The sequence below is a fragment of the Chelonia mydas genome, chromosome 9, assembly GCF_015237465.2.
Source record: "Chelonia mydas isolate rCheMyd1 chromosome 9, rCheMyd1.pri.v2, whole genome shotgun sequence".
In the NCBI taxonomy this organism is placed as follows: domain Eukaryota; kingdom Metazoa; phylum Chordata; order Testudines; family Cheloniidae; genus Chelonia; species Chelonia mydas.
The window spans coordinates 68,360,910-68,378,677 of record NC_057855.1 but is presented as its reverse complement, the minus strand read 5'-3'; the positions used below and the strand labels follow the sequence as shown (position 1 = coordinate 68,378,677).

At 38.8% G+C, this 17,768-nt stretch overlaps 1 protein-coding gene across 2 annotated transcripts in view; it reads left to right on the top strand.

Moving 5' to 3' along the window:
* The window catches only part of PCDH11X (protocadherin 11 X-linked), a 985,888-nt gene that overhangs the window by 715,987 nt on the left and 252,133 nt on the right, over positions 1-17,768 (top strand). For both annotated transcript variants that reach the window (XM_043522099.1, XM_043522098.1), the window contains one exon: positions 14,988-15,186. In XM_043522099.1, coding sequence (XP_043378034.1) covers positions 14,988-15,186 — 199 coding nt within the window. The remainder of the gene's footprint in view (positions 1-14,987; positions 15,187-17,768) is intronic.

The following is a 17,768-nucleotide window of genomic DNA, read 5'->3' as shown; positions in this document are numbered from 1 at the left end:
CAATGCCCCTCTGCCATGTACATTGGCCCAATCGAGGTGTGTGTGTGGGGGGGGAATATACCTAGTTTTCCTGCCAGGGAATATTTCTCCCATTCATTGTGGAAGATTTGATATCCTCTATATCCTTCAATCTTCCTAGCCCTTAGTTGTTTTCAGATTTTGTGCTGAGCGGGATCTCAGTCTCTCAGGTCAGCTAACAAAAGGCCAAACCCCGGCTGCACTAAAACTTCAGGCGAGTTCTTTAACTCACTTTTATGGCGCTCCCCTGGCACCACTGGCAGTGGCATGAGTTCCAGAAATGACAATCCGACAAAGCAGTACTATGGGGTTTGGTGCTGCAGAAGGTGACTTTACTGAATATCTAATATGATGTTTGTATATGGCCACAGAAGTAGAACATGTCTAATTCATTAAATAAGGAATAATGGTTGGGAAGACCATTGAGATTTAGCAGGTCAGCTGCTACATAGGCTAATTTTTATTTGGGTTATAGATATTCAATGTTTTGTGTGTATATTTTTGTAATAATTGGGGTCTAGAGGACTACCCTGATTGTTGTAAGCAAAGTTGTTGGAAGGTGGAATAAAATTAACACAACACTATGCACTGTAGTGGCATACCAAGGTATTTGTTTGTGCGCGCATGTGTGTAAAATAAAAGCCTCCCCTTCCTAAAGTATAGGGGCAATTGTCATTTACAGTCATGTGCCTATTGTGGTAATGATCAAATATTACAAAATGGTACACATAAGTCTCATTTGTAAAGCAATTGTAATTCATCTATAATTAATGTAGCAAACATTCTGCAGCTATCATTATTTTGTTAGGATGAATTAATAAAACCTTTACTGTTCAATAAAAAAAATTTATTTTTAACACATTTCACTCATTGAGATCCTGTTCTCTTACAGTTCAGTGTAACTTCACGTTTCACATATTGGCAGACTGTCAGCTGTACTTTGTATTTTATATTTCTATGACACAGTCATAATGTTCCTGACCTGTAGGACAGCCATGTTGATTCAGTGCCTTGCCAAAAAAAGTGCTTGTGAGGTTAAGAAGTCGAGCTGAACAGAAAAATTCCAGTTACGCTTTTTTTGATTGGAATTTGCCAGTTCATCGACACTGAAATGTTTAGCAGAAACCATTCGATTTTATCAGGCTTCTGATGGACCCCAAGCAGGCATTGCAACCTGCCTGCCAGCTTGCCCACCCACTCCTCCACAGCTTGCTTGATGGGTTGCTAGGGAATGTAGGCTTCTAGGGTCCACCATGTAGATTTAACCTGAGCCAGGGACTGCAGGGCTTCCAGGTCCAGGGCAGACCACCATGCAGATTGCCTTGGAATTGGGTCCCCAGGGGTTCTGTACTGTCCTGGTGAGCCAGCTGGCTCCCAAAGCTGTCTGATTCCTGGGGCAGCGAACTCCCTAGGGCTGTCCAACTCCCAGGTAGCCAGAAGAGCCAGCAGACCCAGGAGACAAGGAGTCACAAGGGCCCCAGCTCCTTGGCTACTCAGGTACATAGGTCCGCCCATGCATATTATCATTCAGATGATTATGGGCATCTGCCCTTCCCGTCATCAGAAGAATGTAGGGCTTTGGGATCAAAGAAGAATCATAACGGTACATGGTTTAAAAATATATATATTGAGAAAGGCTTTCTTTTTTTTTTATTTCTGTGCTAGCCACTGTGGTACACATCTCATTTAATTAAGTTTGGACTATTGCTGCTTACAACCCCAAAGAGCTAAGAAGGCTTTCTTGCCACTCTTACAGAAAGTGGCAACCTGGCTGCCGGGCGGAATAGACAGGCACAAATGTATGGTAGCAGTATGCGACATGCTCCACTCGCTTCCTTTCTGTCTGTGATCTCTGATGTCCTAAATGGCCTGGTGTCAGGATATTTGAAACACCAGTTCCCTAACTTTGACCCATCAAGAAATTTACTTTTTAGGAAAATTGTAGCTGTCAAGATCTACCATTGTGGGTTTTTTTACCATAAAGAAAAAAAATGTACATACTCCAGCCATGCCAATGAGTATCATACTCAGTGGATCATCTGTACCTTAAACTTGAAATTCTACCAATTGCCGAAAAGCTCATGAAAGCCCCATGCACCCCTTAACATCTGAATTAAGGGCTATCTGAACTCATTAATGCCACTCTCTTCATTGGGGCCAGAATTTTACCTTATGAGTTTAAGTAGGTATAAGTGGCACATAGGACCTTGTGCCGGGCCCTGTGTACTAGGGTGAATTTCATCATCTGAGAATGTTTTAATTTTCATGTTTAAATAAATCAAAATAAATAATTATTTGCTTTCAATATTATACCGGTTTGTTTTCCGATGCAAACCACAGAGTTGAATGACAAGTGGATCCTTTCTCTGGGAGAGACTAAAGAGAAGACTAGATCCATTAATTTTGTTTAAAATGGTGAAGGCACATTTTCAAGTTTTTATGTGAATCCTTGTGATGGCTTGTGGAGTTCTGTGCGTTCATATTTCTTCATAAGGATTTGATGTTTAAATGAAAAAATGAATAGAAAAAATAATAGCAAATGGATTTTTGATCAGCTTCTTCAAATTTCTTCCAAGTCTCTGTGGCTCAAACCGCCTCATCATGCAGGCACTTAATGGTTTAACCTTGACTGACATGGTACAAAACTAGGGTCCAAAGGACAATGAATAATGCATTGGAGCAACATATACTATTCCATAAATCTATACCTAACACATTAAGAAAGAAGAAATATACCTACTGCAACCACAATTGACGGACTGATCCTAGAATGAAAAAACTACAGCATGTACATTTATGACAATATAAATTCTTTTTTTAGTTCTGCATGTGCACTAAGGAAAGCAGAGAGCTAAGAATTTCAAGCAGGGCTCTTTTCATAGAGGGTAATATTATTGCAATTCACTTTAAAAGAAATACCCCTTAAGAATTATTGTTGCATCATCCGAGGTATTTCTGTTTAGATTGGCTAGATGAGATCTGTTGTCTTAGGCCAGTTGTGGCTGGTAGCAGCATCAAATGTCAGTGCTAAAGTTTCTGCTTATATTATTGATGGCCTATATTATAATTTTCTTATTTTTACCTTCTCACAACTAAAAGGACTTTACTCAAACTTTCAAAAAATAAAATAGAAGTCTATCAGGAAGCAAACTTGTAAAATTACAACCCCAAAATTAACAAACTTGGAAGTTAGGAGCATATGAAAACAAAGGATTAGAATGGAAACTATTTCACGACCTCAACTATGGGTAATTTTACTAGCACAACAGCTATAGTACATCTGTGTATTTTTATGAGCAATTTTAAATTAATCATGTCAACTTGAAATATCTTACACACATTAAACTTTAAAAAGTGTGCTTTCAACTGTCATTTTGACATCTCGTTAGCATACAATAACTGGCTTTCAAAAGCTAAATTAAATGTTTGACACACTTTAAATGCTGTTATATTTTCCACTTTTTATTTGCTCTTTTATTACAGTTCTTTGTTTTTTGTGATGTTGATAAGTGTGAAAGATGATAATTTAATTGGTAGATGTTGTTTAAAAAAATATTAACACATCAGATGTGTTTTTTTGGCAAGAGAGGATTAGATTGTTCATGAGATGAGCCCCTCCGGCTAATTATTCAGAAATCAGTGAAATGCAGCTTTGATCAGATTGACAAGAAGTTTGTTCAGTGGCTCTGACAAGGTTCAAGAGGAGGAATGGAATATCAATCTAACCAATACATCTGTTACGTTTGTGAATATTTTCTTCTCTCCTTAACAAAACAGGTAGCAAAAAGCTTTTCTGTTTTGTTTTTTTTACAAGAAGCAGTGGTTTAGCAAAAGTTATACTTCTGGAATATCTAGGTACAACACACTTCAACTATTTATGACATTTTAATTTTCCTTTAGAAATAACTGACGATACAATTTTCGCAAGTATCTCAAAGTATGTCTACACTGCAACTGGAAGCATGATGGCAACATGCATTGGCATAACTGCACTAGCTTTGCTGTAGCTGACATGACTAAAAATAGGGTAGACGTGGTGGCATGCACACCAGTGTGGGCTAGCAAAGCATGAGTACATGACTATGTCTTCAGCACACTTGTACAGCCTGTGCCCCTGTGTCTACACTGCAATTTTTAGATGTGCTAGCTAGATTCTAGCTAGTGTGGGTATACCAATACATGCTGCAATCACACCTCCAATTGCTCCCCTTTTCAGAAGTGACTTTGGCACTTAATTACTCATTAGGCACACATTAATGGGACTTAGGCTCTTAAACTACAAAGGTATTTTTGAAATTTTTACCCTCAATGTAAAAAAAAAAAAAAGCCTAAAAATAAAACAAAAATACCTTTTAAAAATGAAATTTCATACTTCATTTTTGCAGTGCACATAGTTGTAATCTATAAATTGTTAATATTTTATTTAATTTAAAAACATTGAGAAGTCTATGATATGGATAATGTTTTATTTGCGTTCAGCTGGTCAGTCAACTGTGTGAGATGCTCCAACAAAATTATCCTGTGTCTCTTGGCAAACTGATGAAGTATGTCTCCTAGACATCAACCTCTCTAAATTGGATTAACAAATGAGAAGGAATATATGAAGAAAAACTGAAATCCTAGCAATGGCCGGACGAATTGCATCCGAGAGTGCTGAAGGAATTGGCGGCTGTGATTGCAGAGCCCTTGGCCATTATCTTTGAAAACTCGTGGCGAACGGGGGAAGTCCCGGATGACTGGAAAAAGGCTAATGTAGTGCCCATCTTTAAAAAAGGGAAGAAGGAGGATCCTGGGAACTACAGGCCAGTCAGCCTCACCTCAGTCCCTGGAAAAATCATGGAGCAGGTCCTCAAAGAATCAATCCTGAAGCACTTAGAGGAGAGGAAAGTGATCAGGAACAGTCAGCATGGATTCACCAAGGGAAGGTCATGCCTGACTAATCTAATCGCCTTTTATGATGAGATTACTGGTTCTGTGGATGAAGGGAAAGCAGTGGATGTATTGTTTCTTGACTTTAGCAAAGCTTTTGACACGGTCTCCCACAGAATTCTTGTCAGCAAGTTAAGGACGTATGGGCTGGATGAATGCACTATAAGGTGGGTAGAAAGCTGGCTAGATTGTCGGGCACAACGGGTAGTGATCAATGGCTCCATGTCTAGTTGGCAGCCGGTGTCAAGTGGAGTGCCCCAGGGGTCGGTCCTGGGGCCCGTTTTGTTCAATATCTTCATAAATGATCTGGAGGATGGTGTGGATTGCACTCTGAGCAAATTTGCGGATGATACTAAACTGGGAGGAGTGGTAGATACGCTGGAGGGGAGGGATAGGATACAGAAGGACCTAGACAAATTGGAGGATTGGGCCAAAAGAAATCTGATGAGGTTCAATAAGGATAAGTGCAGGGTCCTGCACTTAGGATGGAAGAATCCAATGCACCGCTACAGACTAGGGACCGAATGGCTAGGCAGCAGTTCTGCGGAAAAGGACCTAGGGGTGACAGTGGACGAGAAGCTGGATATGAGTCAGCAGTGTGCCCTTGTTGCCAAGAAGGCCAATGGCATTTTGGGATGTATAAGTAGGGGCATAGCGAGCAGATCGAGGGACGTGATCGTTCCCCTCTATTCGACACTGGTGAGGCCTCATCTGGAGTACTGTGTCCAGTTTTGGGCCCCACACTACAAGAAGGATGTGGATAAATTGGAAAGAGTCCAGCGAAGGGCAACAAAAATGATTAGGGGTCTAGAGCACATGACTTATGAGGAGAGGCTGAGGGAGCTGGGATTGTTTAGTCTGCAGAAGAGAAGAATGAGGGGGGATTTGATAGCTGCTTTCAACTACCTGAAAGGGGGTTCCAAAGAGGATGGCTCTAGACTGTTCTCAATGGTAGCAGATGACAGAACGAGGAGTAATGGTCTCAAGTTGCAATGGGGGAGGTTTAGATTGGATATTAGGAAAAACTTTTTCACTAAGAGGGTGGTGAAACACTGGAATGCGTTACCTAGGGAGGTGGTAGAATCTCCTTCCTTAGAGGTTTTTAAGGTCAGGCTTGACAAAGCCCTGGCTGGGATGATTTAACTGGGACTTGGTCCTGCTTTGAGCAGGGGGTTGGACTAGATGACCTTCTGGGGTCCCTTCCAACCCTGATATTCTATGATTCTATGATTCTATAGTAAAATTATCAATCATAATGCAGAAAAGATAGAATGGCATTCAACAAATATGTGTATGATATATTTGGAAAGAAGCAAGATGTACATATGTATATCTTCCAGTAGTAACTAGTGGGGCTTTTTAGACAGCAACTATTAAATTAAACATTTTTAAATCAGCAGATCGGATATTTTGCACCCAAGAGTATTAAAAGAATTGGTTGAGGAGCTCTCTGAATCGTTTATTTTGATTTTTTTAAAAACAAACAAACAAACCTTGTAATACTGGGGAAGCTCCAGAGGACTGAAACAAAGCTAATGTTTTGCCAGTATTTAAAAATGGTAAACAGTATGACCTGGGAAACTACAGGTCAGTTAATCTGACAGTGATCCCTGGCAAAATCATAGAATGACTGCTAAGAGACTCAACGAGTAAAGAATTAAGGGATGTTGATATGGCTAATAATAATCAACATGATTTTATGGCAAATAGGTCTGGATAAATAAATTTCTTTTTTATAAGATCATAAGTTTGTTCAAGAGTTTTGACATGAGTCTGCTTTAAGGCTTCTGACTGAGTTCCTCATGGTATTCTGATTACTACCCACCCCCACCAAAAAAAAAGAGACAGAGTGAGAGAAGCACAAAATCACTATACAAAATCAGTACAACCCATATTAAAGGGATTAAAAATTGATTAACTGATAGATTACAAAAATTAAATGGGGAATAATCATCCTATTGGGGTGTTTTTAAGGGGCTCCCCTTCTTGACCTAATGCTATTCAATATTTTTCTCAGTGATCTGTAAGAAAATATAAAATCATTGCTGGTAAATTTTTCAGATGATGCAAAAATAAGTGGATTGGTAAATAATGGTGGGGACAGGTCAGTTATACAGACTGACCTAGAACATGTGGCAAGGTGGTCTCATTTGAGAAATGTGTATTTAAATACAGCCAAATCCAAAGTCATCTATCTAGGAACAAAGAATGTAGGTCACACATAAGATGGGAGAATATAGCCTGCAAAACAGTGACTCTGAAGAGGACGTGCAGGTCATGGTAGATAAACAGTTGAACGTGAGCTCACACTGTGATGCTGTAACTAAAAGAGCGAACATAGTATTTGGATATATAAGTCGGAGTAGGCAACGTGCCTTACCTCTGTATCTGGTGTTAGTGAAATCATTGTTGAAATCCTGTGTCCAGTTCGGGTGTCTTCAAGAAGGATGATGAAAAATTAAAAAAGAGCTACAAGAATTATTCAAAGCCTGGAAAACATGCCTCAAGACATGTCTACACAAACGCTTGATGTGCGGAAAGCTGGGGTGTAAATCTACATTGCTCCAGTGAGCCGTGTGCTTATTGTCCATGTGGACCCTGCTGCTGCAGATTTCAAGTCTTCTTTTAAAATAAATTTTTTGTTAGGACTAATACACATATCTTTGTTCTTCATTCAAAAATCCACCTTCCAAATGGGGGGGAAAGGGGGAAGGCACCTATGAGAAGGTTGTAACTTTAAAGTAATTAATTATAAACCATAAAAGGTTAGTGTGACATATTTAAATTGACATTGTAAACATAGATATCTTAGAGTAATTGATCTGAGCTGAATGTGTATGTGAATTACTGGGAGTAGGAGTTGTATAATGATTGGTGGAAACTGAATATGTTGCAACTATAGCAGTCTAGGCTATGAAATCTAGGCAAAAGAGAAGTAATTTTGGCTTTCCTTTATTGGGTCCAACAGTAGCGATTATTTTTCTGTGTCTGAGGTTGGATGCTTTTGACCTGTAAGCATTCTGCTGTTTGTTTTTATGCAATTCAGAGAGTATTGTATACTGATAAAATCTGAAAACAAAATTCGGTGCTGTGTCTCTGTAAAAAGCATGTGGAACAAAAGATTATACTTAAGTACTCTGTGGGGGTAAATATAGGAAAAACTGAGTTGGAAATAATGATGATTGGGGAGCCTTTCTGAGCAGTGTCTAGAAGAGCCATTGGTGTTGACTGAAGATGATTATATAGTCAAGATATTTATGGTATATATTCCTCTGACCTATGGAAAGTATCAGTAAAAGAGAAAGTGCAGTGATGGCAAAATAACAGGGTTTTGCATTGAAAAAGAAAAAAAAAGATGTTGACTCATTTGTCCACTGGGAGGAAACATTGGAGGAAAAGATGGAAATAACCTTTTGTTCTGTTTTCGTGGTATCTTAGAGTGTGTATTTGAAAAAGCGCTGGCTTAAATCATATTTTCAACTAAGGAATATAATTAATCCAACATAAACTAAAATAGTAATGTAAACATTATTTTTTTCTACACACGCTTATTTTAAACTGATATTAATTTGCTTCAGGGAATGAAAATAAGAAGGTTAATAGTTTAATGCTACTGAGTTGATATCAGCTGTTTTTTTTCTGTTTTTCTTTTTTCAGTTTTTGATTATAAATTAACAAACCCCCTGGTGTATAATTCCAGGAATCATCCCTCCAATGTATCTAAAGCTATTTACTTAGACTCATCTTTTATTGGTCCCACTGCCACAGTCTAATTATTGTCATGAAACAATGAACTCTGTGTAGTTTGCGGCTTTGATCAGTCTTCATATAACTTGGAATAATGAGGGTGAAAGTTTTGTTTTGTTTGTTTTTAGTTTTTGATTCGGTTTCTTTTTGTAATTCAGTTTGATCCCACCAGAGACAGGCTGCTTTACAAAATGCAGCCTTTTCTTAGCTGCCAGATGACACCTCTGACAAAAATTCTGATTGTGCTTATGACATCTCTGGAAGTAACATTCATTGTCTTTTAATTTCACTGAAGAACAAATTTAATAGCACTAAATATGTCAAAAAAATGAATCTGAACTGAAAAATGTCGCACATCTTTCTTTACACTGAAAAGAAGCTGAGAGGAAAGTTATGGTTTGTAGCTCAAGTTCCTTTAAGGTTCTAATCCTATATTAATATTCTGTAAAGCTAATAAAAATATAAGATTTTTTTTCTTTCTTTTTAAAATGTGGTAACTTGTAATCAAATGAATAAAACAGGCCATAATCCTTGTTATTCAGTTACTATGTATATATACTCCCTTTGGAGATAAACAGAAAAACAGCTGGAGTCTGAGGATATTTTGTAATCGTATAAATTGAAATTGAAATGCCTCAAGGAGGAAATTTCCAAAATAAATGTGACAGAAGATAAGTCCCTGCTTTTGGCAAAATTTTATTAGTATGACTTGTTCCAGATTGTTGTTGTGGTTTCTGCATGAATTAAGACAATGGCAGCACTGTTACTTGGGAAAAAATAGTACTTTTCTTCTCTCATGTTGATAAATTGCTCTAGAGGTAACTGCTTTGTTATCAGATTGTATTATCAAGTGTGTCAAACTTTGCAAGGACTTTTTCAAATTAATGATTATGAGCCAGATCCTTACCTGGTGTAAATTAGCGTAACTCCATTGACTTCAGTGGTACTGTGGTGATTTATACCAGCTAAACATCTGGCTCTATATACTTTTAAGGCAGATATTTTTGTCTGTTACTAATAAAACCTTAATTTATGTTAACTGAAATAATATTTAAAAACTAATTTACTTTTCCCCATTTGTTTATTTGATTCATAGATTCCAATGCCAGAATGAACTATTATTTTCATTTAGTCTGACCTCCTGTGAAACACAGAACTTCCCTAAAATAATTCCTATATTAGCTCTTTCAGAAAAAACCTCTAATCTTGATTTTAAAATGTCAGTGATGGAGAGTCCACCATGACACTTAGTAAATTGTTCCAATGGTTAATTACTCTCACCATTAAAAAATTACTCATTTCTACTCTGAAGTTGTCTAGCTTTATCTTCCAGTCATTGGATCGTGTTATACCTTTCTCTGCTAGATGGAAGAGCCCATTATTAAATATTTGTTCCCCATGTGGATACGTATAAACTGTAATGATGTCACCCCTTATTAACCTTCTCTTTGTTAAGCTAAATAGATTGAGTTATTTGAGTCTATCACTGTAAGGCATGTTTCCACTCCTTTAATTATTCTCATGACTCTTCTCTGAACCCGCTTCAATTTATCAACATCTGTCTTGAACTGTGGGCACCAGGACTGGCCACAGTATTCCAGCAACAGTCACACCAGGACCAAATATGGATGTAAAACAACATGTCTACTCCTACTTGAGATTCCCCTGTTTATGCATCCCAGGATTGCATTAGTTTTTTTGGCAGCAGCATCACACTAGCAACTCATGTTCAGCTGATTAACCTCCCCACCCAGAATCTTTTTCAGTGTCACTGCTTCCCAGTATAGAGTCCCCCCATCCTGTAAGTATGGCTTACATTCTTTGTGCCTAGATATGTATATTTACATTTAGCCATATTAAAACAACATTGTTTACTTGCACCCAACTTACCAAGCAATCCAGAGTGCTGTGAATCAGTGACCTGTCCTCTTCATTATTTACCAGTCCCAGATTTATTGTGTCATCTGCAAACTTAATTAGTAATGATTTTATATTTTATTTGAAGTAATTGAGAAAAATATTAAGCAGTGTAGGGGCAAGAACAGATCACTGCGGGACCCGACTGGAAACACATCCATTCGATGATGAATCCCCATATACAATTATATTTTGAGACCTATCCGTTTAATGTGTGCCACGTAAATTTTATATCATTCTAGTTTTTTAATCAAAATGTCATATGGTACCAAGTCAAACACCTTATAGAAGTCTAAGTATATTACATCAGCATTATTGCCTTTATCAACCAAACTTGTAATCTCATCAAAAAATATATCAAGTTACTTTGACAGGCTCCATTTGTTTTCATTCCTCTCATCTTGGACAATAAAAATAAGTTCTGGTGAGTATGTCAATTTCTCTTTCAGGTTCTAATGCACTAACACAGTGTTGTTGAACTGCAAACACTGAAGAGGAATAGACTCGTTTAAAAAAGTTTTAAAGTTTTAAAATTAAGTTTTAAAAAAAATGGCAACATTTTGATTGGTTTCAGGCTTTGTAAAAAGTCAATTTTGAAAACTTTGAATTTGGGAGCAACTTGGAATAACATCATTTGAAGACTATACTATAGCAGCTGTTGCTGTACAGCAGACTAGAGGTCCATCTGCTGTGGACTAACACCTTGTCTGACAGTGCCCAACAGCACATTACAAAGGAGGAGTAACACCGTCTGAAGATACCTAAAAAGAAAAGGAGTACTTGTGGCACCTTAGCCCTGGTCTACACTAGAGTTTAGGTCGAATTTAGCAGTGTTAAATCGATGTAAACCTGCACCCATCCACACGCTCATTTATTTGAGCGTAAGCTTTCGTGAGCTACAGCTCACTTCATCGGATGCATTCAGTGGAAAACTGAATATACCTAGTTCTACAGTAATATTCAAAGGGGTAGTTTCTTTTGTGTCTGCACTTGGCAAATAGTTTATGCACTGGAATATGATGAGTCATAGTCATTATAAATGTTTCTTATTTAGTGTTACTATTCTTTTTCTTATTAATATCCTGTAAGGGCCTTATTTTTACATATGTACGCATGCAGTTGAATGTCTAATTGTTCTGTGCAGTTACTGTATTTTTATATATGCAGATTACATGCATAAGTGTGCACACATTTTTGATTATCACAGGGCATAAGGCAGTTAGATTTTTTTTTTTGCTATAAATTCCTCACCGTTGCTCCTATTATTCAGCTTCATCAGTTGTAACAACGGTGAGAGCGCTAGTATAGATTAGATTTCAAGAAGCCATGGATATTTTAAGCATTGTGTCATCTGGGCCAGAACACATCAGTCATCTCTGTGGACGATCCCTTCCTCTGGGCCTTGTGGGGGGCACTTTTTGGGTCTCTGTGGGTTTGTGCTGGGGAAAGGATCAGAGACTGGGCAGGAGTGTGGTAGTTGCGGGTGAAAGTACACATTGTTCCCCATCCATTCATGCAAAACATTCCACAGCATCTCTTTCCAGGAGTTTCTGTGGACAGCTACAGGCAGGTTGAGTCCCAGGTAGCTTTTGGAGGGGTGCACTAAGTGCCAATACCAGTACAGAGGCATAGAGGATCTATATAGATAGGTCTGGCCTCTTGTGGATCCTCCATAATCTGTGAAATTTTAGAGTGGGCCCTGAGGCCTTTTCTGCTGGGGCGAGACCCCACTGTCTCGAGTGCAAGACCTCTGCAATGGGATCCTCATCATTTTTTTTTCTGTAAGGAAGATGATCCAAACCATAGTATTATGCTTCTTTTGGGGAAAAATCTGAATGTTGTTGAACAAAGATGTGATATGGGTGTAAAACTGATGTAGTGAGCACAGTTTGCTAAGAAAACTTCATTTCTTTACAGTCACGTTTTTATTTCTGTGTTGTCCATTACGTTCTACTTGGAAGCTTACAGTTATTTTATTAAAACATGTATGTTTACATCCATCGTGGTGTTCAGTACTTAATGTCATAAGAAAGTGATGGAGGTGTTTGTAATAACTTCCGTGTAACTTTAAAATGTAAGGATTTTTAGACTTCAGAGTGTTACACTCCGTAAAGAAGGATGAGGGGAAGGAGCAGAAACCAAGTGGACCTTGTAAACTGGAGTAATAGTAATAGGATGAAATTTAATAGTGAGAAGTGCAAGGTCATGCATTTAATGATTAATAACAAGAATTTTTGTTATAAACTGGGGATGCATCACTTGGAAGTAACAGAGGAGGAGAAGGACCTCAGAGTATTGGTTGATCACAGGATGACTATGAGCCGCTAATGTGATATGGCCATGAAAAAAGGTAATGAGGTCTTGGGATGCATCAGGTGAGGTATTTCCTGTAGAGATAAGGAGGTGTTAGTACCGTTATACAAGACACTGGTGAGACCTCATCTGGAATACTGTGTGCAGTTCTGGTCTCCCGTGTTTAAGAAAGATGAATTCAAACTGGAACAGGTACAGAGAAGGGCTACTAGGATGGTCCGAGGAATGGAAAATATGTCTTATGAAAGGAGACTCAAAGAGCTTGGCTTGTTTAGCCTAACCAAAAGAAGGCTGAGAGGAGATATGATTGCTATCTATAAATATATCAGAGGGATAAATACCACAGAGGGAGAAGAATTATTTAAGCTCAGAACCAATGTGGACACAAGAATAAATGGATGTAAATTGGCCATTAGGAAGTTTAGACTCAAAATTAGACAAAGGTTTCTAACCATCAGAGGAGTGACGTTCTGGAACAGCCTTCCAAGGGAAGCAGTGGGGGCAAAAGACATATCTGGCTTCAAAACTAAGCTTGATAAGTTTATTGAAGGGATGATATGATGGGATAGCCTAATTATGGCAGTTAATTGATCTTCAACTATTAGTGATAGATATGCCCAATGGCCTGTGATGGGATGTTAGATAGGGTGGGATCTGAGTTACTACAGAGAATTCTTTCCTGGGTGTCTGGCTGGTGAGTCTTGCCACATGCTCAGGGTTTAGCTGATCGCCATATTTGGGGTTGGGAAGGAATTTTCCTCCAGGGCAGATTGGCAGAGGCCCTGGGGATTTTTCTCCTTCTTCTGCAGCGCGGGGCATGGGTCACTTGCTGGAGGATTCTCTGCCCCTTGAAGTCTTTAAACCATGATTTGAGGACTTCAGTAGCTCAGACATAGGTTAGGGGTTTGTTACAGGAGTGGGTGGGTGAGATTCTGTGGCCTGCGTTGTGCAGGAGGTCAGACTAGACCATCATAATGGTCCCTTCTGACCTTAAAGTCTATGATTCTATGAAATTCTTTGCCTCAAACCAGTCATCTTGCTATGACTGTTTTGCTTCCTTACCCATTTCACCTTCCAAATATCAACCTTAGTATGAAGATAAATGGCCAGATTTTTAAAAGGTATTTAGGCACCTACTGGAATTTTTTAAAAGCCCTAGGTAGGCAGCTGGCACCTAAGTGTTAGGTACCTAAATGCTTTTGAAAAATCTAATTAGGCACCTAAATACCTTTAAAAAACTGGCCCCAAAGCTCTTTGAATTATGGATGAAATCAAAACAAAAGCTTATGTCCCTACAATTTTTGGAGGGGAAGGTCTGAGGACTACTTTTAGTTCATTTGTTTAGATAGATTTTTTTAAAGATATATTTTCATTGTAACATTTATTGTTGTTATGTTATTACTGTGATTCTGAAAGAGTCAACCACATCAGTTAGAAATGTTTCAGAGTAACAGCCGTGTTAGTCTGTATCCGCAAAAAGAAAAGGAGTACTTGTGGCACCTTATAGACTAACAAATTAATTTGAGCATAAGCTTTCGTGAGCTACAGCTCACTTCATATGATGCATCCACTGCTTATGCTCAAATAAATTTGTTAGTCTCTAAGGTGCCACAAGTACTCCGTTTCTTTTTATCAGTTAGAAATGTTTCACATTCTCTGGCCTTAAAGTAGGGGAGTAGCTTATAATGAAAAGAATATATTTTGAAAACCAGAGAAATGAGCAGAGAAATAAATTCAGTCTCAAACGGTGATTGAAATCTCCAAGTCAATTTATGGAAGGCTTCAAAGGCCTGTGAAGGTTGACAGAATCTCTTTAGCATGAAGCGTCTTTCATTCTGCATCAAGGTTTACAGTTTTAAAAAATAGGAAAAGCTCTGCTGTCAGATGAAGCAGGTTTGAAAGCAGAGATGCCTGTTCACAAAAGCCTGAAATTGTGCACAACTGTAGATAATGTTAATGTGTCCTCACCAGATAGCTGAAATAATATATTTCCTACATTGGATGCATTAAGCAATTACTCAGTTTGTAGTTGAAACCATATAATTTTCTTTCTTTCCTTGCAGTCGCAACGCCGTGTCACATTTCACCTACCAGACGGCTCCCAGGAAAGCTGCAGTGACAGTGGGCTTGGAGACCATGAACCCAGCAGCAGTGCTAGCGCGTCGCATCCTCTGCCCCTTGGTTTCCCCCAAGAGGAGTACTATGAACAGGCTTCGCCCAACAGTCGGACAGAAGGAGATGGCAATTCGGACCCGGAGTCCAGTAAGTGATGCTCTCTAGGCATATTAATATTAATAAGTCACAAGTGGGCTAATTTTAAAGCCACTGATTAAAGTTTAATGCGAAATTAAGATGGGCAAATACTATTTTGGTTGCTAACTGGTACATTTTAAAGACAAAAATGACAAAGTTCAAAGCAAATATTTTTGACCATTTTGTGTTGAAATGCTCTGTCAGTGTTGTACCTGGTTTGCATCTTTATTAGCTGGGGTTTGTTATGGGTTTGGCATGCTAGAGAGAAGTGGTGCTTTCTGGTTGGCTGTCACTGCTGCCTTTTTTATCCACACTGATGCTCCTCAAGAACTGTATGGCTTTTAACATTTTCCCTTTCCATACTTTTCCCTACTTCGCATTCTACAATAGCGGCAGAGCCCTCTGAGCAACATGCAGTTCTTTGAAATCACTGCTGTTCTTCAGAAATTAAAGGTCCTCAGTTTAGTGTCTGTGAGGGCAACCTGTGGTTTGAGGTAATCACCCAGAAAGGCATTGCTTGTTGTGTCATGTTGCTTAATTAAACAAGTGGCACTAGAGGTTGATGACATCGGAAAGTGGGTGGGCAAAGCTGACATGTCAAGGTGTACTCAGGGCCAACTTACAACAGTGTATTTGATTTAGAACAAGAGGCTCCTTTGTAACTGTCACTCACCATGACAAGCTCTCCCCTGTTGGACAAACACTGGATTCATGTGCTTTTCATCTCCCCTGGGTCTAGGCAGGCTCCAAACACTGTCTCTGGTCTTTAGGCTCATTGCTGGCATACAGATTCCCTGATGATACCCCTTCTCCGAAGTGGTACCCCACAGTCCAGCTGTCCTAGGCCCCAAGACCATTACTGAACCCCCAAGTCTCGTCAACAGCTTAAACACACCCTTCCCCAAGCTCCACCCATAGAAGGAGTCTGGTTTACCATTAACCCATTCGGAGGCACATGTCAGTTGAAGCCAGGCACTTAGAGGCTGTGCAAAGTAACTTCTTAATCAAACATGCAGAAAGCATAGAGATGTACAGATCCATGCAAAAAACAACAAAACCTGTTCTCAAATCCCTCCCTTCAGTGTCCTCACCAGTCTGAGAGCCCCTGGGGTTTTCATCTGTCACTTTCAGGAGTCCCTGGTCTTCACTCCTTGGGACTCAGACTTCTTGTCTTGGTCATGGATTGTACTCTCTGTCTCATGCAGCAAACTCCGTTCAGCTTCTGTTGGTCTGGAAGTCAGACAGTTCTCTCTAGCTCAAAAAGCAAACCTCTGTGTTTTTAAAAGCCAGCCTAACACCTGGTTTCTGTGATCTGTCTCCTGTTTTTGTTTTTCATTTTCCATTCTCTGCAGATAAGCTGGAGAAAACTGGTTTTATCTAGGTTGTAACCATCCAGTTGTTTTAGGACCAGGTTATTCAATTGTTGGTGGTCCTTCATGGCCAGCCCTTGTAGGGGCAGGCAACCAAGTGCCATTCTCCCTCTTCTTAGCACAAAAGGTATGATGAAAGTATACAGCAAAAGACAGCCTTATGGGCATAAACACACAGAGAGTTCATAATATCAAACATAATTCATACATTTGACATTGACAGACTTCCCAAATCCTCACAGTAACAATGCCAAATTCACCTCTAGATAGGGTCAAAAGAAGGAAACACGCTTACTTCCATTTCACAGAACAACTAAAGATCCTAATGTCTCCAGCAGAGTTAGAAGGGGGTGATGATGAAATTTTAATCTAACTTAACAACGGAAAGAAAATGAGTTTATCCTAACAATGTCTTTGGAGATGTTAATTATATTACAAGGGGATATTGTATTAGTCGTACATGACATTTCACAGACTTGTTTAGTACAACTGAATGAAAAAGTGTAACTGAATAATTTACCCTTGAAAGTTGAGATGTTTTGGTGTTGGCAAAATATTTGTGAGCAGTTCACAGAAATATCAAATTCTTTTGTTTAAAATATTTGTGATGTCTCTTATGAGTGGCTCATGAACAACTAACTGGGCATCTTCAGTAGCTGAAGTGTTCAGCAAATGTGTTGGCTTGTTTGTATAGGTTTACATGGTTTTTGAAACAATGCTAAAATATTCCTTGTTTGGATGTCCTTAAATTATTTGAGTTTGAATGCACTTTTATTTGTATTCATGCTAACAAAGCTCAGCTCTTCACCAAACATAACCACAAAGGGGGCGGGGGAGTCACACACAATCAAAAACATTAATTTTCAAATTTGAATGAATATTCATGTTTTTTTCTTTTACTATTCACTCAACTCTGTTATTTACCCATACTTCACCAAAGTAAGTATTAGACGCAGGATATAGGTATGTATGACTATGGTGTACTCTGAGCCTTGACTTGACTGCAAAGGACATCAGAGTGAAATGGATGCAAGAGAAATCACTACATTAGGCAAAAGTGCACAGATGCTGCCTTTGCCACTTAAAATGAGGCTCAGGTTTGGAGCTGTTGCTCTTTTTGAACCCAGTTTCTACAGCTTTAGATCAAAAGAAAAATGGATCACTTAGGAAGCCTCTGAAATGTCAGTTTGAGTCTAATAATATCCACACTGACAACTGAAT